At 42.5% G+C, this 27,346-nt stretch overlaps 1 protein-coding gene across 2 annotated transcripts in view; it reads right to left on the reverse strand.

Annotated features, from left to right (window-relative positions):
- The window catches only part of ALDH1A2 (aldehyde dehydrogenase 1 family member A2), a 137,172-nt gene that overhangs the window by 18,813 nt on the left and 91,013 nt on the right, over window positions 1–27,346 (reverse strand). Inside the window, exons 8-13 of one of the 2 annotated variants that reach the window (XM_004056256.5) lie at window positions 16,035–16,137; window positions 14,197–14,381; window positions 12,310–12,474; window positions 11,453–11,610; window positions 11,086–11,160; window positions 3,743–5,603 (exon numbers count right to left, since the gene is read on the reverse strand). In XM_004056256.5, the coding sequence (XP_004056304.1) occupies window positions 5,531–5,603; window positions 11,086–11,160; window positions 11,453–11,610; window positions 12,310–12,474; window positions 14,197–14,381; window positions 16,035–16,137 (759 nt within the window). In that variant the 3' untranslated portion in view covers window positions 3,743–5,530. Of the gene's footprint in view, window positions 1–3,742; window positions 5,604–11,085; window positions 11,161–11,452; window positions 11,611–12,309; window positions 12,475–14,196; window positions 14,382–16,034; window positions 16,138–27,346 lie in introns of those variants that run through there. The other variant, XM_055363133.2, reaches the window with a different exon arrangement.

Genomic DNA, 27,346 nt, shown 5'->3' on the forward strand with positions numbered 1-27,346 from the left:
ACCTTGAAACCATTAAGAGGTGTGCATGCTCCAGCAGGAACGGGGGCAGGCTGTGCTGGTTTCAGGTTCCTCCTTGCTACATAGATAAATGGCCAAAGGAAACATTATCCCAGCAGTTTCACATTAAAGGCTAAATGGCAAGCTGGTCATCCTTTTATGCTGGCCAATAACCAAGTGAAAATTAGGCAGTGTACCTGTTTAGGAAGAGGGCTTCACGCCATTCCAGAGTGGACTTTCCCATGCTCTCACTCCCCGCTGGTCCCACGGATGAGCAGTTGCTGTATAAGACATTCTGGGTGGCACAGACAGTGTGGTCAGGGCTACGGGTCAGATTATCACTCTACAGAGGGTCTGAACAATGTGTTGAATGTACAGGAGACTGAAACTTGGAAGAAAGTCACAGCTGCATGCATCCCTCTGGCCCCTAGCTGGCTTGAGGTATTCAGATGAGTTCTGGCCTCCAGGCAAGGAAGCCCCACTGGAAACCCGTAGGAAACTATCCTAGAGTCAGGGTCTATATGAAGGCCTCAACGCTGGGTGAGAAGTGAATTCTGATGTCCTGCAGACTGATTAGCAAATGTCAAAGAGCAGTCTGCTTTTTGCTTTCTGTAGTTGTTTGGAGTTGCGTGTGTATATCATGTCTCAGACCAACTGAAGAAATATCATCCACCATGTTGCTTAATCCCCACACACCTCTGTGAAGCAGGTAGCACAGGAATGATCCTCTTGATCCTACAGAGGAGGAAGTGGAGGCCCGTGGAAGTTAAGACATACACCTTGTAAATGATTGCTTAGAGACGCTGAGTGAGGACTTCTGATTACACTTCTCACCCTCTGATGCAACGTGCTGAAATTTCACTCTGCCACACCGCTAATCTGCTGACGCCCCAGGCAAAGTTGTCACTCTGGATTACCCACTAAGCAGACCTGGGAAAGGTACCACGTTACCCTTCCATACCTCCAGTGTCTGTGCGTGGGAAGGAGGTAGAGTGAGATGGCAAGGGAACCTGCTGACTATTGGTTATGAGTGACCTTAGACTGTGTGATTTACAAGGGTAGTAGCCATGTGTGGCTTGCTTTGTATCCCCAGCACCCGTGCCAGTGACTAGCAGAATAAACATTTGTGGAGGGAGGGAAGGAAGAAGGGGGAGAGGGAGGGTGGAAAGGAGGTTCATTTCTTAGGACCACCGGGTATGCAGTGTCAGCATTCCCTCATGAGGCAGCAGGGCCACAGAAGCAGCGTGGTAAGACTGTGTCATATGTATTTTTCTAGCCCCATTCTGATTTCATTAGTTTCCCATCTTCATTTTTTTAAAACTCTAATTTTTAATTCGTGGGACTTTGTTTTTATTTTTGTTCTTACCTTTTAAGCATTCTTGTGACCGATTTTAATATTTCTGAATTATTAGTCAACCAAAAGAAAAACTAAAAACAAATAAATGACTATATAAATACATATAAGCGGCAGTGGGCATTTCTGTTTTGGCTGCCCCTTCTCTCCTTCCCTGCCAAGAATGTTGCCAGTACAGAACTAGCAAAGTTTGCATTGAGATTTTTTTTCCCTAGCCATCTTGTATTCCTCCTTTTCACACCTTTCTAAATCTACTCACTCTTTAACATGTATTCTGAGACCAGTTTCCTCCTACCCCAGCTACTCTAAGCTCTCATTTCTTTTAACTCATGAGGCCGTTATCAACCGTGAGCTCCTGCCCTCTCTATCTGAGTTCTGGGTGAGCAAGAGCATCGGGTGGAGAGCAAAAGAGAGCAGGCATTCCATATGTCCTGGTTGGTGGTGGGGGAATCTGTGGGACGGCTCAGGATGAGGGCCTGCCACTGCAGGGGCTGTCATCAGGCACGGGGGAGGCTACATGGCTCACAGCTTAGAGCAGGGCACTGCCATCACCCCTCCCAGCTAATGAACACCATCAGCTTCTACTTCATCAAGACAGAGATCAAAAGCCCCTAATGCACGGGCTCCACACACCACACTCTACTTCTCAACCCTTTGCTGCCTGTGCTCCTTGACTTCTCTCCCTTGTTTCTGGGGTGTTAACACCTGTAGAGCTTCCCTCCTATTTCTCTGACTACAGCCTCCATTTCTTTCACTGTGCTTTTTCTCCCTGGCCTTGGTTTTGGTTTTATTTTCACCCTCTCTGGATCTGCAGCCATCACTTTTATGTTCATGCGAGAATCTGGTCCACCTGAGCCAAGTCCGAATCTCCCATCTGCAATTGCCTCCTTGAGATTTCTATCTGGATGTGCCTTCATAACCCCACAATTCACGTGTCAAAAGCCTGAAGTCAAGATCTCTCCCCACAACTGCATTTCATGTTGTAGCTTCTTTGGCAGGGGCATTACCATTTTCCTACCTTCCCTGGTTAATAAACTTTTTCCATTCTATCATATTCATTCCTTAAGTTCCAGTAACTTCTCCATTGATTTGTTTCCTTCCTCTCCATCCCCCATAGCATTATGCCATCCATAGTTTTATGGCACACAAACTCTGTAATCAGTCTCTTTTCATCCACTTTGCTCCAGACCAGTATACTCCAACCACTGCTTCCATTACACTCCAACTCAAAGCCCACGAGTGTCTCTGTTTTCTATTACATTACTAGGGAACAGCTCTGGCTGACCTAAGACCCTCTGTAGTCTGACCAGTTGCCAGCACGCAGTGTCTGCTCTTGCCAGCCCATCTCTTCACTGTCACATAAATATGCCGAGCTTGGCTTCTCCTCTCAGCCTTTGTAGGTTATTCCTCTTATCAGAAATGTTTTCGCATGTCTATCTGACTCCAGATTCCTGCTATCTATACGTGCAACAATGGCACCTTTCTAAAAGACTTTCAAATGATTACTTCACGTCCAGGCCTTTCTCATTTTTTTCCTGATGGCTCACTGGACAGAACATGAGGTGGATTCTCAGGGAGTCCTGCATCTTATATTTCAGTTCCATCTGGTGCTGCAGGGGCTGCATTCTCCCATGCTCCTTCTGTTCCTCTGAAAAATAAGCTACTGGCAAAAAGAGCAGTGAACCCCAGTCCACAGCAATGCTTCTTGTCCCCCAAGCGAGATCTGCTTTGGGGCTAAGTCATTAGGTTTAGCTTTTGTCTCACTTGATCGGAACTTGGGTGGAGATTCCAAGGGCTGGAAGGAAAGGTGGGGAGCTGTGCGGTTCTAAAGGGTGGGAACCACTCCTCAAAAGCGCAACTCTGAGAACACACTGAGAGAAAACAAGCTCAATCTTGGTAGTAGTACAGTCACCATTTACAGATTTCTTTTTACAGCTGCAAAAATATTCCATCAGGTTATCAGCCTCTGACTTCATTTCACTTTGGTAAGTAAAAATAAAGCTACTGTGAAATGCCATCAGCAATGTGAGCTCACGGCGGGCAGTCCACGTTTGTGAAAACAGACCCTACAGACTCCTCTGCATTTTAGTTTTCATGGAGGCTATTCTAAAGGAAACTTGTTATTTCATATATTTCATACATGGTTATACTTACATGCCAGCTAAACTACACATGCACACAGATTTTAAATAGCATCAGAAAATAAGGTTTTTGTTTACCTTAATACCATTTACCAGTTACCTTAATGAATTCTGTAAAAATACCCTTGCAGGCTTCTGCTCAGTTACCCAAGAGAGCAACACAGCTGAAAAACCCAGCAGCTGAGGAAGGACCCAAATAGATTCAGTATGACACAAAGACTTACAGACACAGCCAAACAATCCCAAGGAGTACACAATATAAATGCTTTATTGCTAGCACAGAGGTTTCTTTTTAAGTAAATTAAAAGAAATAAATCTTCATTTTCACATTTTTTGTTGCAGTCCAAAGGTAACTAGTTGGTTAGTGGCTATGTCCACTTGGACACATGCTACAGGAGGGCAGCATTCACATGGAAGCACTGAGAAATACGGCATCTGTCAGGGCTCACGGCACTGGGCTGCTGAATGCACTGTCGTTTGTAAATAACAGCAAGTGGAGACTTTAAAACATCATGGATAGATAAGAGTTATAAATAGAAAACTGGTACGGTTAGGAAGCAGAAGATCGTTAAATACAGAAGGCTATATATATGTTGCCCATATTCCACATACTCTGGGTTATGTTTGGTACTTTTAAATAAATGATCTGCATCTAGGTTAGAGACTGGATTGGATTTGACAGCTGGAAAGATGGAAGAAGGGATGGAAGAAGGAAAGGAAGCTAACACTTCCCACATCAAACTGGTGGAGTCACTGGAAAGCAGAAGAGGAGTATGTGGTTGGGAAGAAAGGGAGGCGGGCCTGCTTTACTCCCCCCAAGCTGTAGGCCATGGCCTGCTCAGTGAGGGGCAGGAATGGGGTGTGACATAGGAGCTCAGTGGAGCACGGCAGTCCTGGCACAATGGAACTTGGCAAATGGAAAAGGAAACCCCTAGGCTTGGCCAGATTTTCCAAGGTCACTGCCAATAGCTACAGGGCACATTACGATAGATGTAGGGTACAGTGTGATAGACCAAAATCACACCTGCAGCACCTGCAGCAGGTATTGGTGTAGAGGTTCAGAAGGTACAGATTCCAACTACAGAAATAATTAATTCATTTAATAATAATTGTTGCCCAATATTAGAAACTGAATGATGTCTGCAAGGCATCCAGCATTATCAAATTCTTGGGCCTACTCGGATTGTTTTTTGGTTGGTTCTAAGAAAAACTTTGGAAAAGATCTTATCTAGCTATGAAAAACAACCCACTCCTTGCCTTATTCCAGAATAACTGAGAAGGAATCTAATACACACACACCCCAAAACTGCAGCAAGCTCAGAAGCGGTGAACTGCACATGATGACTTCCAGTCTCTATTGTCCCAATCTTTTTTCATTCATGTTATTTATGGGTAAAAGAAAACCAGACTGGGTCAGGAATATCCCAGGTTCTTATTACATCTGTAGTGTACCAGCTCCTGGCATTTTCATTCTGGTCTGACTCTAGCTAAAACCATTTCATGTTTTGCTTTGAAGAAATGGATAACATGAAATGATAATTTGGCTTTACAACCTTGGAAAATTGTTCCCGGCCCAAACATCTGCCCCAGAATGAGCTCAGCTGAGATCTCCTTGGAAGAGAGGGAGGGGTGGGTGAGCGAGGAGGGCCTGGAAGGAGGAAAATGAAGACAGTAGAAAGGTCACCTTTCCTTAAGAGGAAAGTTCTCTGTGACAAAAGCATGAAATAATACAGCTCCCTTATTTCATCCTGTGCTCCAGAAGGAGATACTGGATGTGTCTGCTACCTCCTCCTCTTCTCTTTATCCCACTTTCCCCGATATTTGGTATGATTAAGGTGGCCCCTTACAAAGTGCCAAGAAACTGTACCCAGCTGGTTTGCTTTAGTTGTGCATTGTGACCTGCCTGGCCTACATGTTATCTTTTCAATCTTTACGTAAGGACTGTGGCTCAACTTTGTATTCCTGAGAGCTGGGCCCTACAGAGAAAGCAGAGAGGGACAGACGTGCAGGCTGGGCTTCATCTTCCTTCTTGGCCTCCTTAGGAGTTCTTCTGGGGGATCTTTACTGTCACAGTCTTAACCTCTGAGTACTCCCGCAAGCCAAATTCTCCCCTGAAACACAGAAATGGGCAGGGTCAGATACCAGAAGTCCAGGGAGCTGCATGTGAGTGCAGCGGGAGTCCTGGGTAGGTGCAGTTTGTCACCTGCGAACAGCAAGTCCTGGGATGTTCATGTAAAAATTCCCCACGTATGCGCAGCCCAGCCTTCCTCTGAGGGTCAGAGAAACTGTCATCTCATGAGTAGTTTTTAAAGTTTTTTAAAGGAGTTTTAAAGTTAAAAGGTGACTTGTTTTCACAATACTGCACAGACAGGCAATGACTCTCAATTACTCAGAGAACTACCGTCAGCCTTGGCCAGAGGGCACACAGATGACCCCAGGCTGTGCTCAGAAGCTGAGTGCTGTGGGCAGCAGTGGGACCAGGCCCAGGTCTCTGAACGCCTTGGCCATGCCTCTCTCCACAAGGCAGCACTGGTTCAGTATTAGTTCTTTGGGACAGTAGTGTGCTTTCCTCCCCCAAGACGGAGGGTGGGAGTGGGTTGCATGTCTAAGTGTTCCTGTCCTTCTGTGTGCTTACTACAGTGCTCCTCCTCCACATCTCTTCTCTATTCTCCTGTTCTTTTTGCCTTGTTTAAATGCCTTTTTTCCTTTTATCTATTTCATTATAAAATCAAGGATGTTCTCCTCTTTTTCTTCTCTTCTTCTGAAAGTCACTCTTCAGTGATGCTTTTCCCAACAGCCTCAGGAGGAGCTCCTCTTTCGTCCTCTCTGTTCACAGAGCCCCTTGTTCACACCTCAACCACCACACTTATCACACTGGGAGGACAAGGGGCTTGAATATCTCTGTCTTCCCTACTGAGTTGTATCCTATTGATTTTTCTTTTTGCCTTCCACCAAACATAGGGTATAGCCTACAACAGCAGGCACAAAGAAGGTACCTGATGACCAAGGAAGGAAGGAAAGTAGAGAGGGAAGGAGGAAGGGCGAGCTTCCTATTCCCTCTTCCCAAGTTCTACCCTGTTGTCATAGCTTCTAGATCAGGAAAAAATAAAAACAATTAGGAGATATATTTGAATATGAAACAATTAAATGATTAAGAAAGGCTGTCTTTTGAAACAGTCAGTGTACGAGTTACTGTGGCTGGGCTTTACAAGAGAGACCTGCTGTAAATGATTCATTCAGGTTCCTTTTAGGAGCCCCCATGGCCTACATAAGGCTCCAGTGGCTTTGCCAGCACCTCCTCTGAGCACCACGGGCACCTGAGTTGACAGGGACAACAGAGGGCAGTGAAGGAGAGACTGGGGCAAGCAGGCTGTTCTCCTGTCCGTATAGTTCATTTCGCTTAGAAGAATGAGAGAAACCAACTGAAATTGCCCCACTCATTGCATGCTTCCCTCATTAACTCCACTCAGTCTCGGAGTCTCTTTATTACCAGCTCAGCTCTGGCTCTCTCTGGTCATTTTCCTGTCCTTGGGCAATTCTGAATGTGTCTCTTCATCATGGACACCATGTGCATCCCATTTGAAGTGAATTTACTCCTTTGTTTCCTGGCTTCTGCACGCACTTTTTGGGGCAGGTCCCGAGCCACACTTCACCCCCATGTGACTCTCTAACTAGGTTGTGAGAAATGTAAGGAAGTCTACAGAGTCAGAAACCTCGCGATTATGGTTGCTTTCAAGTGTGACTGTTGGATCCTACTGTTTGGGTGTGTAATGCAATGGAAAACCCTGCTGGAGCAAAGCTGCTCCTCTCTGGGTCCTGAGCAGTGATCTGTGCACGGGGGAAGTGGACTCAAATCTGCTACCAAAAGAACTGCTCTGGGCCCAGGACATGAAGGAAAGCCAGTAAGCAGTCTTAGAGCAGCACGACTCAGGAGGCATGGAGGAGATAAAGAGCACTGGAGCTGGGGTCAGAGACAGGAGTGCCTACTCAGCTCTGCCATGAAGCAGCTAAGGGATGCCAGCTGAGTCACTGTCATCCTCTTGGTGCCCAGTCATCTCTCCAGCAGTTCCTGAACCTCAGTATACATAAGTATCACCCAAAGAGCTTGCTTCAACTTTTGATTCTTGAACACTACCCCCACCCCACAAAGATTCAGTTTCAGAAGCTCTACGGAGGGACCAGGAGACTGTGAGACAGATGGTCATGTGGGTCACACTTTGGGAAACATGCTCAAAGGTCATTGAGCCCTGAAGTTTGGATTCTTAAGCAATTTCACCATCTTGTTCCAGGATTTCTGTCTCATATTTATTTACTCCAGTTAAATTTTGTGGCACATACAGTTAACAGGGAAGAAGCTCACTGATGCACAGAAGGTATGCATATCATTACTGATGCAGCCCAATCTCTCTGTATGGTTACCTTCACAGCAGGACGAAACATCAAGGCAAAATCACATTTAGAAGACTAGGTTCTAGTCCCTAAGATAAATCAAACTTGGCACACCTAGAGGCTTTAAGGTAACCTGTCAGTATTGGTAGCTCTTGGCCAGCCATTTTAGGACTCACTCGGACTTGCTCATAAAACAAGAGTTTCTGTTTAGGGTATATATTTTCCTGCTCTTTTACTTGACTTGCAGCAGCATTTCTCGGAGCAGAGTAAGGTCTCCAGACCATCAGCATCAGAGGAGCTTGCAGGTGGTCAGGACTGAGAGGGTGGGTGGGAGCAGGTCACCGGAAGGCAGGTTGCTTTCAAGGGTGACTGGTGGATCCCAGTGTTTGGGTGTGTGATGCAATGTAAAACCCTGCTGGAACGGAGGTGCTTCTCTGTGGGTCCTGGGCAGTGATGTATACTGGAGTCACTCTGGAAGCTTGTTAAAAACGCAGTTCCTGGGTCCTATCGCAGATCAACTAACTCAGAATCTCTGAGAGTGGGTCCCTAGGTATGCATGCTTAACAAAACCATCACCCAGACTGGAGGTGACTTCTCTGTATGCATGCGTGTACACGCATGCACACACACACACATAAATTTGACAAGCTCTGATTTAGAGTATCTAACAATGCTTCCCATTTTCAAAGCCAGTGTCCTGAGTTTTTAAAATGCTGAGGTTCACAGAATTCTTTCCATCTCCTCAGTTTGTGACATTTTATGGCTTGTGTTTTGCCACCCCTCATCTCAGGGGAGTTTGATAAGGAAGTAAGAAAAAGGACAGGAAAAGTGAAACAGGCAGAAATAGGTGGGCAGGAGGACCTGAGAAAAGCTCGTCTCTGAGCCTGGGAATTAAGAGGGCAGCCCATCAGATAACCTGGAGAGGGCAGCCCTCCCCACAGCTCTCTGTGGGGAGACCTCATGGGCTAGGTCAGCCCTCCTGGGAGTTTCCAGATGTTTCTGGAAGTGCCACTTCACGTCTCTTTTCCTCTTAGGGATAGACAGGGAGGTGTCAGGGACCAAAGCTGCATGGAGTTTGCAGGCCATGAGATAAACAATTCTGTCTAGATGGAGGATCAAGTGGAGTTTCTGAGGCTGTATCGAATGAGGTGGAAGAGTTGGGGACCAAGACAGAGCAGGTTCTTTTATCTGAAGCATTTTCTGTCACTCAGGGTCATTTAAGAAAGAGAAAACATGTTTTGGGGGTAAGTAGAGACAAACAAACAAACAAACATGCAATCTAGACAAGATGCAGTGGGTCTCATCAAAGAACAGCATTTCCTAATTATTTTTTAACTGCACTGAGAAGGTCCAGTCACCATAGGGCCTGGAAGACAAGTAGAGAGAAATGGTTCTTCAGTCTCTTGAGCACTGTTATATGAGGTTCAGATAGAGCCAAACTGTCTCCTGGACCACCTTTCTGGGCAAGGAGAACATTTCTGATGGGAATAGACTAGACTCAGCTAATGTAACAAGTGTGCCCACAATGAAGGAAAATGGGTTAGCCTGGGATTAGGCTCCATCAACCAGCGATCATTTATTGAAAGTAGTATATTTTATGCTCATGATTCACCCTGTTAATGATCTGTAACAAAACAATCCATGCAAGCAGCATTCCCAGAGCCAGTGGCTGGCTGCCCCCAGCATTTCAGAGACTGGGAGAGCACAGACATAGAGGAAGGAAATGAAATAAGAAGCGGAATGCACCTTGAAAAGTGGAAGGTGAAGGTCAAAAGCAAATGAAGAGATACCTGGAGTACATGAAGACTCCGTAAAAGCTGAAGGAATACTAAGAACTGAACAAATATGATCCAGATTGGTTATAGGTTCTGGCTGTCAGAACAGAAGTTGGTGACACCAGCTGGAATTTAGGGAAACTTCCGCCAAAGTTGCAGGTTAAGAAAAAGAGGAATCATCTATATAACACTAATCTGCTTGATGAATAATGATGATTGCAGCTAACATTTTCTGAAGGCTTGCCAGGCATTCTGTTGGATGTTTGCATACTTAATCCTTACACTTAATCCTCACAACAACCCTGAGGTAGATACTATAATTATTCCCATCTTAGAGATGAGGCAACTGAGGCTTAGATTAAGTAATTTGTCCAAGGTTGCACAGGTAGTAATAGAGGCAGGATTCAAATCCGAGCAGTGTGATTCTAGAAACTGCTCTAATCTCCAAGCTATACCTACTTTATAGTTTTGCTTGGGAGCTTGAAATTACCAGTGAAACTATCTGAAGTATGTAAATCCTCTGCTCTAGTCTTGTTGGTTCACTGCATTTCTCCCACAAACACTACAGTTATTTTTCCCGCAATACCTTTACTCACTCTCCCCCACTGCTACCCTGCTTTGCCCGACAACCTTGAAAATATATTCCCCCTTCTCTATCCAAGCATTCCTCTTCTTGAAAGGCTGACACAAATCCCTGTAGCAGATCATATCTAAAGGTTTCCCAGATTTTTCCAGCTCACAATGATCTTCCCTATCCCTGAGCTCCTCCGTTGGTTTACAGTCTTTTCTGCGATTCCTCTGATTCTTTCAATGTTATTAGTTTTATTTACCCCAAAACATATTAAATGCCTTAAGGACCTGCATCTTCCTCCACAGACCAAGCACAGTGCTTTGTACATATTTATGCTCAATACTTGTTAGATTGTGAACTAGGCACTTGCTCAAAAAAATAGGCATTCAGTAATGGCTGAGGGAACGGGCATGAAACATGTTTCCTCTGTGAGTCACAGCATTTGGCAAATACAGATCAGTTTCTTTCAAAAGGAGGGAAAGTGGGTTCTTTTCCTGGATGTTACTTCCTCCCAGGAAAAACGGTTACTTCCTTTGTGAAGTCTTCTAGGACCCGAGCAGTCAAAATTAAGTGATTTTTCTCTGTACTGACAAAATGTTTAACATACTTCTATCATAGCCTTTATTACAGGGAATTAATGGTACATTAATTTTTTCCATTCTCACTTTGGGAAATGGAACTGTGTTTTATTCATCTCTATAACATGTAATAGAACTTAGCTTATAGTAGCATGTGCTCCACAAAATGCTTGTTGAATGTATGGATGAGTGTAAGATAATTAAACTATTTTTTAAGTACTGCTCTGTGCTGATGTTTGCAATCTGTTTCTCTGCAGGCATCAGCAACTTTAAGACTTACATTTCTCTCCCATTTCCAGACATCTTGAATCCCCCAAAGGGGCTCTGGGCATTTAAGGCATTGTAACAATTGATCCTGAAAGAAGAAAACATAGTACTGTGAGTTCATGTGAAGTCTGACCACATAATCTGACTGGCATGGTATTTCTTTTAGAAGTTTTATTTTTAAATTCCTTTCCTCCAGAGGAAAAATTTGTAATTTAAAATCTACTTTGATTTTTGGATCTAAGCAGTAAGGAGTGTACCCCTTTTCTGGTGAACTTTGGTTGCTTTTGGTATTCCCCATCCTTCCAAGAAGATACTTGTTTATTTCACCCTGGTCCCTATACCACCAGTGGAATTTGTTACAAGACTGACTCTGATCTTACCAAACAGTCCCAGCTTGCATTGCAGAAGACACTGTGAGGGCCTTGTTGATGTCATTAGTAAAGACAGCTGCTACAAGTCCAAAGTCTGAGTTATTGGCTCTTTCGATAACTTCATCCATCGTCTTAAATCTCAAAATTTCCTGAACAGGGCCAAAGATCTGCAAAAAGATAATATGACTCAACATGGTTGCTCTGTCATTCCTTTACCTGCTTGCCACATTTCAATGCAAGTTTACTCTGCCTTGATTACTTAAATGACATTTAAGTTTAGCAGTACCAAACTGTAAAATCTCCCAACCTTTCCTAGGATAAGATTATGCAAGAAGAGTCTGACATTAGTGTTTAACCTCCCCAACTTCCCCAACCTCTCCAGCATCACTTGATTCCACTGTGTATACTAGGGGTGTCTTCTTTAGGTACAGAAGAGCAAGTGGCATCCTCCGTGATCCTGCAAACACTGCTCCAGAACTGAATGCTCTGGACTGTGGGCTGATTTGCTCCTGGTCCCTCTCTTGCACAGATGTAAAGATGCTTCAGTGGATTCTCTCTCCTGGTTAACATCCTAGTGACCCACATTTAGGAGAGCTGAACTATTGCCAGTGTATTGTTGAGGCCAATGGTAGGCTATTCTGATTGTTCTGTTGGCTAATAATAATCATAAGCACATAGCATAGCTTGCTTGTCTTTTGGTTTACTTTTCTTCTTGAAACTGGAATTTTCATAGCCATGTTCATTACTGTTGCAAAATGAATATATGTAAAATATAAAGAGCTAAAACTCTAATACCATCCACTAGAAATGCTCTAGAAATGATCCCAAGAAAGATGTGGCTTTTGTAAGAACAGCGTATTTGATACCTCCTCCTTGGCAATCCGCATATCATCAGTGACGTTGGAAAACACTGTGGGCTCAATGAAAAACCCCTTTCGGCCCAGTCCTTTGCCTCCACATTCCAGCTTGGCGCCCTCGGCCACACCACTCTGGATGAGTTCCAAGATCTTGTTGTACTGTTTCTTATCAATCTGTGGGAGACAAGACTTAATGACTCCAAATACAACCTTCTATGAAAATGGAAATAAGTATGTTCTTGAGAATCTTTCATTTTAGGGTTTTTTTTTTCAAAGTTTAACTACACCCAGTCAGATCATATAAAACTGCTGTTACTTACCAATTTTTGACCTACAAAAAACTGGCAATTTTGTATGGTTAATCCTAATATATCGACGATTCCAATAAATGTACTGCTCTGATGATATTGCCTAATCAGAAGTACCAGGTGAACATTTAGAAAAATGTTTCAAAATGATGGAGACACTGGCTAATTTACTATTCAATGTTCATATGAGGGAAAATTGACTTTTATAATTAAATGAGTAACTTAGCAAGTTGTATTGATAGTAAAAAGAGGCAAAAATTAGCACACAGCCTTTTTAGATAGTGCTACATACCCAATCTTATTGTGGTTTGTTTTTAAAGGAATTCCTATTACACTTTTAGAGGAACTTTAGAGGAAAATATTAACAGTAAAGAGTGAAGGATGAGCTTCCTAGTCCAAAAAAAATAAGGTCAGTCTTCCCCCAAAAAACTGACGGAGTTATCATTTACTTATTATGGTAAATAACACAAAAACCTACATTTACCCAAGTTTGAATGGCTCAGCCAGAACATCAATCTTCTCTTGAATAATCCCTAAACCCATGCTTTAGTGACCCATATAAGAGCTGGTCCAGGTTCCTTCTAAAAATTCTCAGGACCTGTCTACAGATTAAAACCAGAATTCCCTTTAGAAATATGCCTTGATGATTATGGTGAACCTGCAGAGGAGGCTGTTCAGGAGAGACTTTGTGGCCCTCCCCACCCCACTAAAGTACACGAGGCCTTCAGATTAAGAAATAACCAGACAGCAAAAGGGAAGTGAGCCAGCCCTTCACTTCCTACACATTCACAAGCTACAAGTGATCTGTCCGGACTGGTTCAGGCTGCTGGAGAGACTCCTTGGCAGTTCGTAAAAGGATAGATGGCTCTAGGAAAGAAAGATATCTACCCTCCTTGACTGTGGCATCTGTAGGGATGTCCTAAAGTTCAGTGATTGGAAGGACTGGGACTGGGTTCTAGTGTTAAGACCCATCTTGTCATACTCATGGCTTTCTTTAGAACTGAGAGACTCCAGCTTAGTCCCAAAGGTCAGAATATTCTTTTTTTTTTTTTTTTTTTTTTTTTTGAGATGGAGTCTTGCTCTTTCCCCCAGGCTGGTGGAGTGCAGTGGCACAGTCTGTAAGCTCCATCTCCCAGGTTCACGCCATTCTCCTACCTCAGCCTGCCGAGTAGCTGGGATTACAGGTACCCGCCACCTCACCCGGCTAATTTTTTTTTTTTGTATTTTTAGTAGAGACAGGGTTTCACCATATTAGCCAGGATGGTCTTGATCTCCTGACCTCATGATCCACCTGCCTTGGCCTCCCTAAAAGCTGAGATTACAGGCGTGAGCCACTGCGCCCGGCCAGAATATTCTTAAAGTAATGGTAATCCCATAGTTTTTCAGAGATAAAACTTAGAAAGGGAAAGAGAAGCATAAGAAATAAGCAATCCCTCTCTGGCTCCATTTCCAGCCACGAAGACACGGTGGAGAATAAAGGAGTCAGCTGAAAAGGAAGATGTTGCTTTGTTGGGTCCTACTAGAGTGTACACAGTTCTGTGCCAGTCAAGGATTAAGTAAACAAAGGGAATGGTTATGATTTTTCTACCTGGGGACCCTGCTCAGTGGTGGGGTCAAAGGGACTCCCCACTATGCGCCTCTTGGCCCGCTCCACGCTTCTTCTCACAAACTCCTCATAGATGGACTCCTCCACGAAGATGCGAGAGCCTGCAGTGCAGCACTGACCTTGATTGAAGAACACACCCTGGTGGGCCTGCTCCACAGCATAGTCCACTACAAGAGGAAACAGCCATGTTCTCACTGCTTTGCCTGGGGAGGGGCCTGTCTATGAAGCCACCTCCCTCCCCTCTCCAAAGCCCTAGGTATAGTGTGCTCACTGCACGACATAACCATGAATAGCCCTGGATTGGGAATGCAACTTAGTTCTAACTACACCCTGACATGCTATGTGAACTTGAACAACTTCACTTCTTTGGGTCTCTTTCTTATTCTGCAAACAGAGGTACTGAACCTCGTGCATAACAGGAGTCTCAAACCCCAATATACCACAGGGCTTGGGAGATAAGGTAAAGGTATGAGTCTGCCAGGTGGTAAAGCAATGTAATGGAGAGGCTAAGAAGGAAAGCCACTATATTTAATCATTGCCATGCATAAATATGAGCCCCAGGTTGCCAGATCTTCTCAATTTTCACAGAAATCAATATTTTAGTGTGCAGTTCTTGTTTTGAACATAGTGTAATGTTTAGACAGGTAAACATGTCTATATTTTGTATTTGGCCAATTTACAACTCCTAATCTACAGGGCCTTGGGGCTGTATGTTTGCTATTTGGGGGATTAAACCGTAACACCAATGGGTCGTCTTTTGAAGACACTAAATTTCCCCTAGATTGACATGGACTTGTGTAAAATCCTATGATAACTCTTTCATATTCATCCCTTATATCTTACACCTCAAAACAGCTTAATCTGACGTGCATTAGTTGCTAAATGACCGACTGACTGAATAAATGTATCAGTCAATGTTAGGGAGATGGAGTTCCTACTCCTCAAGAGGAACAGGCATAAGGTTTCTGATTTTCTTGACAACTAATATAAAGCTAAAGCTGAACTCTGCAAATTCCAAGCTGGGGCTGAAATTCAAACAATCTGCTTTTGGTTTTCTGATCTCTCTGGTGGTGAGACTGGGAAAGCAGCTCTGCCTGGCAAAAAGTGAAGGAAAAAAAAAAGAATCACTGAATGAGATGGTGGGATTTCCTTACCTGGAGAGCTTTTCAAACAGAAAGGTCACACCTGTGCAGAATGGCCTAGGTGGCATCCTTCCTAGAGACATGGGGTTTCTCAGTTACTGCTCTAAGCCTCTGTAAGGTCCTACTGGCAAGTGGAATCATCCCAGCTTTAGGACTACTCATACCGAACCGACCCACGTGTGCTGTCATCCTAACTGAAAGTCATGGGAGCAACAGAAAGGGGCTGGAATTGACTAAACAGAGAAGGGGCCGTGGGTTTGGAAAATGCTGGCAGGGCTGGTGAAGTCGGATTTATTTAAAATGGTCTACCAGCCACCAGGCACAGTTGAAAAGTTACAGATTTATTGAATCTAGGCAGAGAGACTATCCTTCAGGTGCTCAGCAGCTGAGACCATTGCTGTTGAACCATATGCCACTGACCAAGCCTTCATCTCATCCCCCTATTCTACAACATCACAGATTCAAAATGGCTCATTAGTGTCTAGAAAACAACTGGTTCAGTCGTCAACTGAAAAGTGCTCTTTCCCCATTATTAAACCATTTTCTCCTTAGAGGAGATCTTTTTGATTGCCCTTAGCTTCAAATATCTTTTGCTAGTGTCCTATCGAAAGTGGAGATACAAAAGAAAGTACCAAAGGGTGTGTGCTGGTTCATGTATGGGACCTGTAGTTGACTTACAATCAGCATCAGCAAAAATAATATTAGGACTTTTGCCTCCAAGTTCCAGAGTTACTCTCTTCAAATTACTTCTTCCAGCTGCTTCTTGGATAAGCTTTCCAACCTGAAAGAAGGGAAATGGAGACAGGTTTTGCAAATCCTGCAGGTGAGACAGTCACTGGCCAATGCCAGCTCAGGGCACCAATGGGATGCAACAGTAACAAACCCTAAAAGGCAAGCCAACCCAGCTCTTGTCATCAGCTTGGGTGTACAAGATGTAAGTTAGTGGGGTACAGTTTAATGTCCATGCTGGAGTGAACTGGAAGACAGCTTTAGTTTCATGATGGAAGGACTAAGGAAAAGGGAGTTAAATCTGGAATCTTAATCACTGAAAGATTTCTCTAAAGACAACTGGCAAGAAAAATGTAACTGGAGATTTCAATCACTGCACTGTGGCCTTTAGCTTTGGACTCTGGCTCCAGAAAAAAGCCAACTGGTGCCACCTGAAAAATATCATGAGGAGAAAACAAATTGTTCATGTATCTCCTAAAATGCCAGGCATGATTTTTATTACATGCTCCAAAGAGACTATCAATATTACACCTTTGCCTGTGCCTAGAGCTACAGTAAAAGGATACCAGACAGTTGAGAATCTCTCTTTTTGTGCAATCTTGTAAATGCCGTTTATCTTGAATCCAAGTAAACAAGAGGCTGAGTTAGGAGAAAGCACTTGCCAATGAGTAGACTCACATTGGCAATGAAAATGAAAGTGTCATAATGGAAGCAAAGATCCACCACTTAGAGCCCCTGCTCAAGGCAGAACTCTACCTCAGTGATGGGGAATGCTGTTGGGAGACAGCCTGCAGCTGTCACCTCCTTCAGGGTCCACCTCAGCTGAAAAGAGATCCCTTGCCCAAGGAGAAGCCCTCTTCCAAGTGGCCCATATCCACCCACTGGTGGTGGCAGGGTTTGTATAAAGGTCCTACCCTTTCAGCCCAGCATAGGACTGGGCTCTGAGGGACGGTATATACTCCATGATGACCCAAGTGACTGGCAGAGGCTGTGTCAGGCCTGTGTTGCAGTTCCACTTCCCCAGGGCCACTCCCCTTCAGCAGGGATCCCTAGCAAAATCCTGCAAGCTAATAAACTCCAACTCCGTGAATGCTCCCTGGGAACCTAACCTACAACAGGGTGCGACTCCACTGGAGAGCACATATCACTTTATGGAAAATGCAGAGCAGAGCCGCCATATAGTCCATAGAGGCAATTTGGTCTTGTTGAGATGAAAAAATGTTATTTGTTCCTGAAATTTTCCTGAAAATTAAACATTTAAAAAGCCTGGGGAAGAGAAACGCTACATTTACTTTCAACTCCTGCAGTCCCTTGTTGAGATCCTCCAGTGGGACTAAGGACTTCGCAGGCAGCGGAGAACCCCGGCTAGGAGAAAAGGCTCTGGAGCCAGACTGCCTGGATTTTTTTTTTTTAACCAGTTCTGTCACTTAGTAACTGTTTGAGCCTAAGAAATGTATTTACTATCTGAGCCTTGGATCCTCCTCTGTAGGGGGGATAAAAATACTATGTACTTCAGAATTATATTTTGAGGATTAAGTGGTGTACCATATATGGCACTTAGAACCCAGCCTGGCACACAGTAAGTGTGCAGACATGCTAACCATGAGCAAGTGTGAGAAGCCGGGGCCTCCCTTTTCTTCCACGTTCAATGGACAGAAATGGGGGTGATGTAAAGGAGACAGCTGGACCTTCCAAAGCAGGTCTCCCGTAGATCTCCCAAACTGCCTATGCTGTTAACTCCTTCAGAAAAACACCGGGGAAACTCCAACTTCCCCTCAGTCTCCAACATCACTCATTAACTGTAACTCTGCCTCCTCCTAAAAAAGATTTTGAAAATGTATCCCCATCCTGAGAAAAGCTAACTTTAGGGGGAAAAAGTGATGTCTCTCAAAGATGCAGAACTAGAGTTTCTTGATTTGCTGAAAACATGACTTACCAAGGTGTTGGAAAATGCTAACACCTGGCCCTGAAGTTTGATGGGTGAGCTGTGGCCAACCTGCCAGACTGCCCTTCCCCCGCCCTTGCCATGTTGTGTCTCTTCCACTTCCACGCAAAGGCCTCAGGAAGACCTGGTCTCAGTAAAGGCCCTGTTCTCACACAGACATGCTCCTCTGAGAAGAAAACAGGCAGACACAAAGGGAAGAAGAATCTGGCCCTCTGTTCTGGGAATGCTGAAAATTATGACTGGTAAGGGGGAACTCACACTGAAGGGCAACTGGGGAAACAGCAATCCTCTGACTTACTGCCAGCACTCAGGGAGGGGTGTTCCCCGAGGATGCTGTCATCTGTGACTGTCTGCTCTTCTGAGAATGTCAGTGTGCTTGCTCGCTCCACTCTGGGGGGAATCCAAATTAACTGATGTGGACTCAGTTTAAAGTCAAGGAAGATAAACAGGTAACTGCTTTCTCAACAAGACAATTACTGGAATTCACAAACATATTATGCATTAAATTAAACCAGTATTTACTGAGTAGTCTATGTTAGATACTTATAAGCATTATGTCATTCAAGCCTCTCAAAAACCCTACACAGTAGGTTTTATCTCATTTTAGAGATGAGCAAACTTGAGTTAGAAGTAGTGAATGTCACCAGGCTCCCCAGCTGGTTCATGACAGAACCTGCTGGACTATCTGCAGGCTGATGCCAGAGCCCAGGCCTGGGATTACTCCTTCTCCTTCTCCCTTCCTTCCTCCCAGCATTCTGTCATTTTTCTGTTCTCTTTTCTACATTTACTGAGCACTAATGTGTGCCACATACCATCAAAATCTTATCCCTGCACTCCAAGCTGATTTCAAAGTAGGTAGGAATATCATCTCTTGTAGACAAAAATAATGTTCATAAATCATCAGTTACAAAACTTAGATTCTGCCTTCAGGATTACATTCAAGAAACAAGCAAAAGCCAGGAAAAATCATGAGTTTTACACATAGTAAGATGCTGAGTAAATATTTGGGGTTGGCAGACACTGCTGGCCCAGCTGGCATTACATTTCTGTTAGCCCTACTCCCTGATATTCATCAGACCATTCTAGAGGTTGATATTTTTTTGCCACTAGAAATGTCGGCCAGTGATTATTTTCATGACTACAGTAACTATACAAAAGCAAAAGTTTCAGTCTATGATCATCAGAGAAGAATACCTAAGAATAATTTTCCCTGCATCAATGCTTTACCAGCCTTTCCTTAGAAACCAAATTTGTGGTAAACACCACAAGGCAAATCTCAGATGAATGATACCTTTCCCCTTCATCTTTGGAAGAAAGTCGAGTTATAGTTCAAGAAAGAACGGGATATGTTAGGCTATGGGAGAACCACTTCCATCTGGAGTGGCCTCAGGACAGGACACTCTTAAGCAACTCTGGTTTTCACCAATGTCCTTCATTCAACACATATTCATAGTTCTCCTACTATGTGCCAGGTACACTGTTGGGCATAGTCCCTTACCAATAAGGAATTCACAGCTAAAAGGACTCCCATGTAAACCTAGTAGATGTTCAATAAATGTGGCTTTGCAGTCCACTAGAAAAAAAAATCTGGGTCTCATTTAATATTAGATCTGAACAGATTAAATTATAGTTCCTCAGTACTTTGTTATAAACCAAAGGTTTCTGAAGTCAAAGCCTGTGGGATTAGAAAGTATAAGAATGAACGAATTACGCATAAAACAAAGGCCTAGGATTGACCAATCTTTCTAAAATGGAAAAGTTTAAGTGTGGTTCCTCAGGGATACTGCCCCTCCTGACATGACCAGAAGGTGGGAGTGCACGGCAAGATAAAGGAGGCTGCAAGGGTGCACACGTTTTCCAAGTGGTTACAAGTCAAGTTAATAGAGATGTACTTGATGATACCAAGTCCTATTCTGATGAAATTGGCAATTTGTAAGATAAAACAGGTAAACATACAGTTTGAGAAATTAAATCCTGTATATGATGTAATATAGATTAAATAGGATAAAGGCACAAAGATCAAATTTTTAGTTCGCCATCACCTTTTCTTCCAAGCAGAAAAGATTTTACAACGTACTCGTGTGATACCTCCTGCCCCACTGCTGACAACCTGGCTAATTATAACCATATTTAGGCTTATGGACTACAGTTTGGCCCACAGGAGTCAGAAGACCTGGTACTACAAACTCTGGCATCTAATGAATCTTCAATTTGGGAAAGCCACTTCTCCTCCTGGGTCTCAGTTTCTGTATCTGTAGAATGAAGGCACAGGCCAAGCAACAAATCTCTCCCTTAGTACTCCAGTTAATTGAAGGAGTTAAAAAAGACAGACAGGACTCCTGGGGACCCTGCTCATTCTGAGAGTCTGTTCACAATTCTTGTGTTTTTCTTGCCTTATGGAGCAGAAGTAGCTTGTTACAAGTAGAACACCACAGCTGCACTGAATGATAGAAAAACCTCATCTTTTTTTTAGTTTCCCTGCCCAGAGCTCCTTATGAAAGAGTAAGTGATAGTGTTCCTATCATGCAGTTCCTTAACTTTGCACTCCCTGCAGAGCCTCTCAGCTCTGTGTACCCCAAACATGCAAGGGCAGTGAACTGGGGGCTCCTCCACACATAATGAAACTGGGCTAATTCTCAGCAGGAATGTTGGCACAGTTCAACTCTGACTCCCATCCTCGTTTGAATAGGCCTCAAGATTGATATCAGGAGTATCCCTGGAAGAGCCACAGTGTACTGGAATCATGTTCACAGCAATGCGGCAATGTAGGGGAAAGCAATTTGGGGCTTTGCAAGGAAAATAATTTGTTATAAAGGACAAAAAGGAACACAAAAGGCTTTTCATGTCAGGGCAGTTGCTCCCTGAACACAGTTTCTAAAGTTGGGTAAAATTTTTCTTTTTATTAATTAATCACTCAGGTGAGTTCCCACTCAGAGCTATTTTATTACACATATCAAGGTAGATTTTTCTCAGTGATATAACACCTTTTTAAAAATAGAAAAATCTCTACTAGAGATCCCAGTAAACTAGTCAAAGATGCCTGCATCTTGTAATATCTTTTCATAAATCCCAAACAGATTTACTCTCTGCTTCTTCCCTCTTCTCCTTTCTTAATTTTCATTGTTATGCTTCATGGTTCCAACTGTGTTGGGAATAGAAATGCCAAAAATATGGGGATTGGGTGTTTGTCTTTCTGAAGTACCCAGAAATAACAGGCCAAATTAATCTGTCCAGATTTCCACCAGAAGCAAACAGGACCAAGGCATCTAAGCAGTTCCTTTAAGTGGTAACAGCAGTTTAAACCTTTATCTGTGAAATTTAGATTATGAAGGCCAGCATAACCACTATGTTTCCAGCCTTCTTTCCCACCATTCCCACCACCACACACCCACGACTCTAGGCACACAAAACCACTTGCCCTTTCTGGAACATGCCTGTGTGTCTTTGCATAAGCTGCTCCATCTACCTGCAGTGCCTTTTCACCCCTTGCTTACTTGATAAACTCATTTTTACAGAGATAACTCTTTCACCTCCTCTGAGAAGGTAGCTTTCCTTCCCTACCCTCCCTACAGGGTTTGGTGTTCCTTCTCTGATCTCACAGTGCTATGTACGTAACTCTCACATTGTGCTTGTTTAACAGCTGTCTCCCCGACTACAATGACTGACTTTTAAAAAAATATGCGTATGTACACAGATTTTCTTTTAAGACAGGGTCTCACTCTCTTGCCAAGGTTGAACTGTAGTGATATGATTATGGCTCACTGCATCCTTGAAATTCTGAGTTCAAGCAATCCTCCCAACTCAGCCTGAGTAGCTGGGACTACAGGCACTTGCCATCATGCCTGGCTAATTAAAAAAAAAAATTGGTACAGACAGGGTCTCACTGTGTTGACCAGGCTGGTCTCAAACTCTTGGCCTCAAGGGGTCCTCCTGCCTAGGCCTTGAAAGCACTGGGATGACAGGCGTGAGCCACCAGGGACCAGACAAACTTTCAATAATTTGTTAAGTCAATAAGCCAGAATACGAAAATTGCTTGAGAGCAGTGGTGTGATCGCGGCTCACTGCATCCTTCAACTCCTTGGCTCAAGCAATCCCGCCATTCAGCCCCTTGAATAACTGGGGCTACAGGTGCACACTACCAAGCCCGGCTAATTTATTTTTTATTTTTTTGCAAAGACTGGGGCTTGCCATCTTGCCCAGGCTGGTTTTGAACTCCTGGGCTCACACAATCTTCTGGTCTTGATCTCCCAAAGTGCTAGAATTATGGGCGTGAGCCATCGTGTCCAGCTAATGTTATTGTTGATTGAGCACCTATTCTGTCTACTTGTTTTCACAAACAAACATTATTTTATTTAATCTTCATGACAAAACTGGGAGGCAGGAATTATTATCCTATTTTATGATTGGAAAAAAAGACAAGACTCACAGAGGTCAAGAAATGACTTGCAAACAGGCACCCACTGAGTGGCAGAGCCAGGACTGGTCTCAGAATGTGCACACCAAGCCTCAGGCTCTTCTCCCTCCTCTTCTCCAGACCTTCTCCTGGGAATTGGTTCCCCTTTGCTGTGAGTAGCATTTTGACAGTTAAATGCATCATCTACCACTAACATGTTCAACTGCCTTGTACACTTAGCCATCCTTTTGTTACATAAGACTCTCTATTTCAGATAAGCTTTAAAAATCAAGGTTTTGATTGTCTTGGTCTGCTTTGATAGGAAAAAGCATGGAGTAGTCAAGTCAAAAGTACTCTATGTCCCATTAACTAGGTGAGCTAAAGGGATCAGCACCTTAGGACCTGCTCAAACTCAGCCTGAGTTTTGGGGAGAAAGCTAACTGCAGAATCTTTGACTTAGCATAGTTAGAGGATAAATCATGGAATCTCATCCAGCAGGCACAGACTATACCATACTTTTTCTTATTCTTCAGTCTTCAAGTTTTAAGCATTTTTTAAAAAGAGATGTTTTATGCTAATAGTTTAAAACCTACACAACCAAAGGTTTTTCCACATGAAACTGGTTTTTTCAATATTTTCGTGACATTCAAACTGGTATTTTTTAATAAAATACTGAATGATTCACAAATGGACTCACACAACCTTAGAAAAAGGCCTATTAGCTGTTTATAGCTAAAACTGTAGCAAGCCACTTCCCCCAACCTAAAATGAGGGGTGAAGCTAACTAGGAGAGAGCTGACCTGATTCATGACTCAAGCAGTAGAGATGGTGCTTGTATCATGCAACATGACATTTATCTCACTTAGGAAATAAAAGAACCCCAGCTGCGTAAATTAGAATGAGTGATAATACAGCTGTTAGCTACAAACATTTGTTTGGCATGAATCAATCTGGACTCTCCTGTAGTTTGCTTTGATGGTCTCTCCACTATCTTGTTGCTAATGATGAGATCATTGTTTGTTAACCTAACTGAGTAAAGAAAACACTATACCAAGCAAAATGCATATTGTTCTCCTGTACTTTATTGAAGTTGTTTATTGACTTATGTTTATAAGAGCTCTTTTATATTTATTAAATATTTACATGCACTGCTTATGTATTTAGCTGCGTAAGGAGAAATTAATCCCATCTTTAATCTGAGTAAAGTTGTTGGCTTTCTAAAGGCCCTTTGCTTTAGTAAAATGGAAAGCAGCCACCTCAAATAAGGTTCTTCTTGTTAACTGTTCCAGAGACTTTGTAATGTACCAATAGGTCCCATCTCCCTAAGGTAATCACAGCAGAAGCCATGTTCTAATCCATATTTAAGTGACATGTTCACTCTGGAAGAATCTATACAACTTCTCAGGTAGCCTGCAAAGTTAGAATAAATGGATAAAGAAGTAAATAACTACAGCTGAAAAGGGGTTTGGGGATTATGTGATCGTTTGATTTGCCTGTGAAAATTCTCCATCCACCACTACTAATATGGAAATTACAAATTGGCTTTTATATTCTAGACAAATGCCGTTTTCCCTTAAGTCCTCTAGTGTTTGCCAATAATGTCATTCCAGAGAAGAAACTAAGAGATAACCTAGAAGTCACGGGATTAGTTCCCCTCCAAATGAATGTAAGCCTCTCTACAGAGAGAGAAGAATCAAATGTACATTCTGTCAGAAAATTTAGCTGAAACTTGCTCTATTCACACTGTAATAGGCTACTTAATATTTTAAGTATTCCTAAAAGCAAAACAATTCAAAGACCCACCTTCCACCCTATTCTCTTTCCCAAATTCTCCCTTCTGTCTCTCTCTCTCAGTTCCCTATTGAATATCTCAGTATTGGAAGATTGCATAGGTAGTTGTTAATGTTTTATTTGTGAAGATAAAAAAATTCCTGTTGTTATAAAGCTACAATAGTCAAAATAATGTGATACTTGTGATGTAACAGTCACACAGATTACTGAAACAGAACAGAGAGTACAGAAATAGACCCATATAGGGCTGGGCGCAGTGGCTCATGCCTGTAACTTTGGGAGGCCAAGGCTGGTGGATCACGAGGTCAGGATATCAAGACCATCCTGGCTAACATGGTGAAACCCCATCTCTACTAAAAATACAAAACATTAGCTGGGCAAGGTGGCAGGCGCCTGTAGTTCCAGCTACTTGGGAGGCTGAGGCAGGAGAATGGCATGAACCCGGGAGGCAGAGTTTGCAGTGAGCCGAGATTGCGCCACTGCACTCCAGCCTGGGTGACAGAGCGAGACTCCATCTCAAAAAAAAAAAAAAAAAAAAAAAAAAAAGAAATAGACCCATATAAATATGGAAAATTTATGCTTGAAAAAAGCAAGCATCACAAAGGCAATTCAGTGAAGGCAGGGCAGTCTTTTCAAGAAATGGTGCAGGAACTATTGTCATTATCCATCTATCTAGCACTTGGATCCTTACCTCTCAACATACACAAAAGTTGAAGTAGATCATAGGCCTAAATGTAAAACACAAAACTATAAAATTTCTAGAAAAAAAGCATATGAGAAAGTCTTTGTGATCTTATGTTATGCAAAGATTTCTTAGATACCATACCAAAAGCCTGATCCATAAAAGAAAATATTAATAAACTGGACATCAAAATTAAAAACTTTAAGAGACACTGGGAGAAAATATTTGCAAAGCACAAAGGACTTTTATCCAGAATATACTAACAGTTTTCATAATTCAACAATGAGGAAAACAACGCTTGTCTCCAAAATGTGCAAAGATTTAAAGATACTTCACCAGAGAAGATACACTGTGGCAAATACACAAATGAAAAGACACTCAATGGTAGAGAATTGGAAATTAAAACCACATTGAGACAATGCTATATACCTATTTGAGTGGCTAAAATGTAAAAGACTAACCACATCAAATGTTGGTGGGGATGTAAAGGAGTTCAAAGTCTTAAACATTGCTGGTAGGAATGTAAGATGGTACAACCGATTTGGAAAACAGTTTGGCAGTTTCCTGCCCTACCACACAATCCAGCCATTCCATTCCTAGGTATTTACCTAAGAGAAAAGGACATATATGTCCATACAAATATTTGTACATGAATGTTCATAGAAGCTTTTATTAGTCCCAATCTGAAAACAATCCAAATGTTCATCAATGGCTGAATGGATAAACAAACATACAACAAATGGATAAATCCAAATGTTCATCATTCGCTGAACGGCTATTAAACCTGATACAGGTTGAACATCCCTTATCAAAATGTGTGGAACCAGAAGTGTTTTGGATTTGGGATATTTTTTCAGATTTTGGAATATATGCATTATACTTACCAGTTGAGCACCCCGATCTGGAAATCCAAAATCCAAAATGCTCCAATGAGCATTTCCTTTGAGCATGATGTTGGTGCTCAAAAAGTTTCAGGTTTTGGGAGCATTCCAGATTTCAGATTTTTTGAATTCAATAGTTAAACTATATACCCATAAATGGACTACTACTTGGCAATAAAAAAGAACGAATTGATACGCACGACATAGACAGATCTCAAAATAACTGTGCTGAGTAAAAATAGCTAGACAAAAGAGTATATACTATATGTTGCCATTTATATAAAATTCTAGAAAATGCAAATAATCTATAGTGCCAGAAAGCCTGGGAATGCGGGGGTGGGGGGTGGAGACAGAGATAAGACAGAGAGATTACAAAGGAGCACTAGGAAACATGTGAGGGTGAGGGACATATTCATTGTGAAGTCTACTGATGGTTTCACAGGTAGATGGATACACATGGCCAAGACTTATCAAATTGTACACTTTAAATATGTGAAATCTATTGTATATCAATTATATCACAATAAAGCTGTTAATAAAGGTACATTAAACAAAAATATTACTTCATTACAGAAATTATGCCATATATCTCTTTGTTGTCCTTTGCAGACTACTGGCAGGAAAATTACATTCAATCTACCTGATGACTTAACACCTGATATAATGGTTGTAATCAAAGTAAAATGTATTAGAAATACATTTATTATTTTGAAATAATTAGAGCCAAACAGGGAAAAGAGTGAATTAAAAAAATCTTTAAGCAAAAGGTGGTGAAAAACAGATCAGAGGCCAATAAAATAAAGTCTGATGACTGGGGTGAAAAGGAGGCAATATTTGAGATTACAAATCTTAAGAATAAAGCATCATAGTCACTATAGAGTTGATCAGTTATTTATATGCATAGAAGTTAGAAAAAAATATTGAGCTAAGGCCTCCCTGGCTAGATAAGGGAAGAAAGTTCATTTCCGGTAGAAGAAATGGCATGTGTCAAGTCACAGAACTGTGAAAGGCACGTCTCATTTCGGGTTTTGCAAACAGTCTAGTAAGGCAAGTGTACAATGGGCAAGTGTATGAAATGAAGGTGGTGAGAAAGGCAGGGGTCTGGTCATAAATCAGTCTGTTACCCTAAGAAGTTTGGATTTTGGTATGTGATGGATACCCGGGTAGAGATGTCCACTCTACAGTTAGTGCTCAAAAGAGAGGTTGTTAAATTAAAGCAAGCTATTTTAGGGAAATCTCTTGACATACCGTGTTGATTCACTCATTACTTCCATACTGGTAAACAAATAATTGAATCAATTAGCTGGGAAATGGTGGTTAATTTCCATGCTTAGAAGCCAACAGTTATAATAGTTACAACTGAAATTAGTCATGGGCCTTCCCTAAGGAATATCGCTTTAAGCAGATAAGAGCCAAATCACCAAAAATTGCTTAAGAAGAAAATCTCACCAGCCAAATATGGAAGATAAAATTTCCTATGAATTCCTCAGCTGATTGCTCAGGTTCCCCTGAACAACTTATGCAGGGGGAACATAATGGTCCTGGGGTCACTGGAGGTGTTTAGCTTTG

This window comes from Gorilla gorilla, chromosome 16 (genome assembly GCF_029281585.2).
Source record: "Gorilla gorilla gorilla isolate KB3781 chromosome 16, NHGRI_mGorGor1-v2.1_pri, whole genome shotgun sequence".
NCBI lineage: Eukaryota > Metazoa > Chordata > Mammalia > Primates > Hominidae > Gorilla > Gorilla gorilla.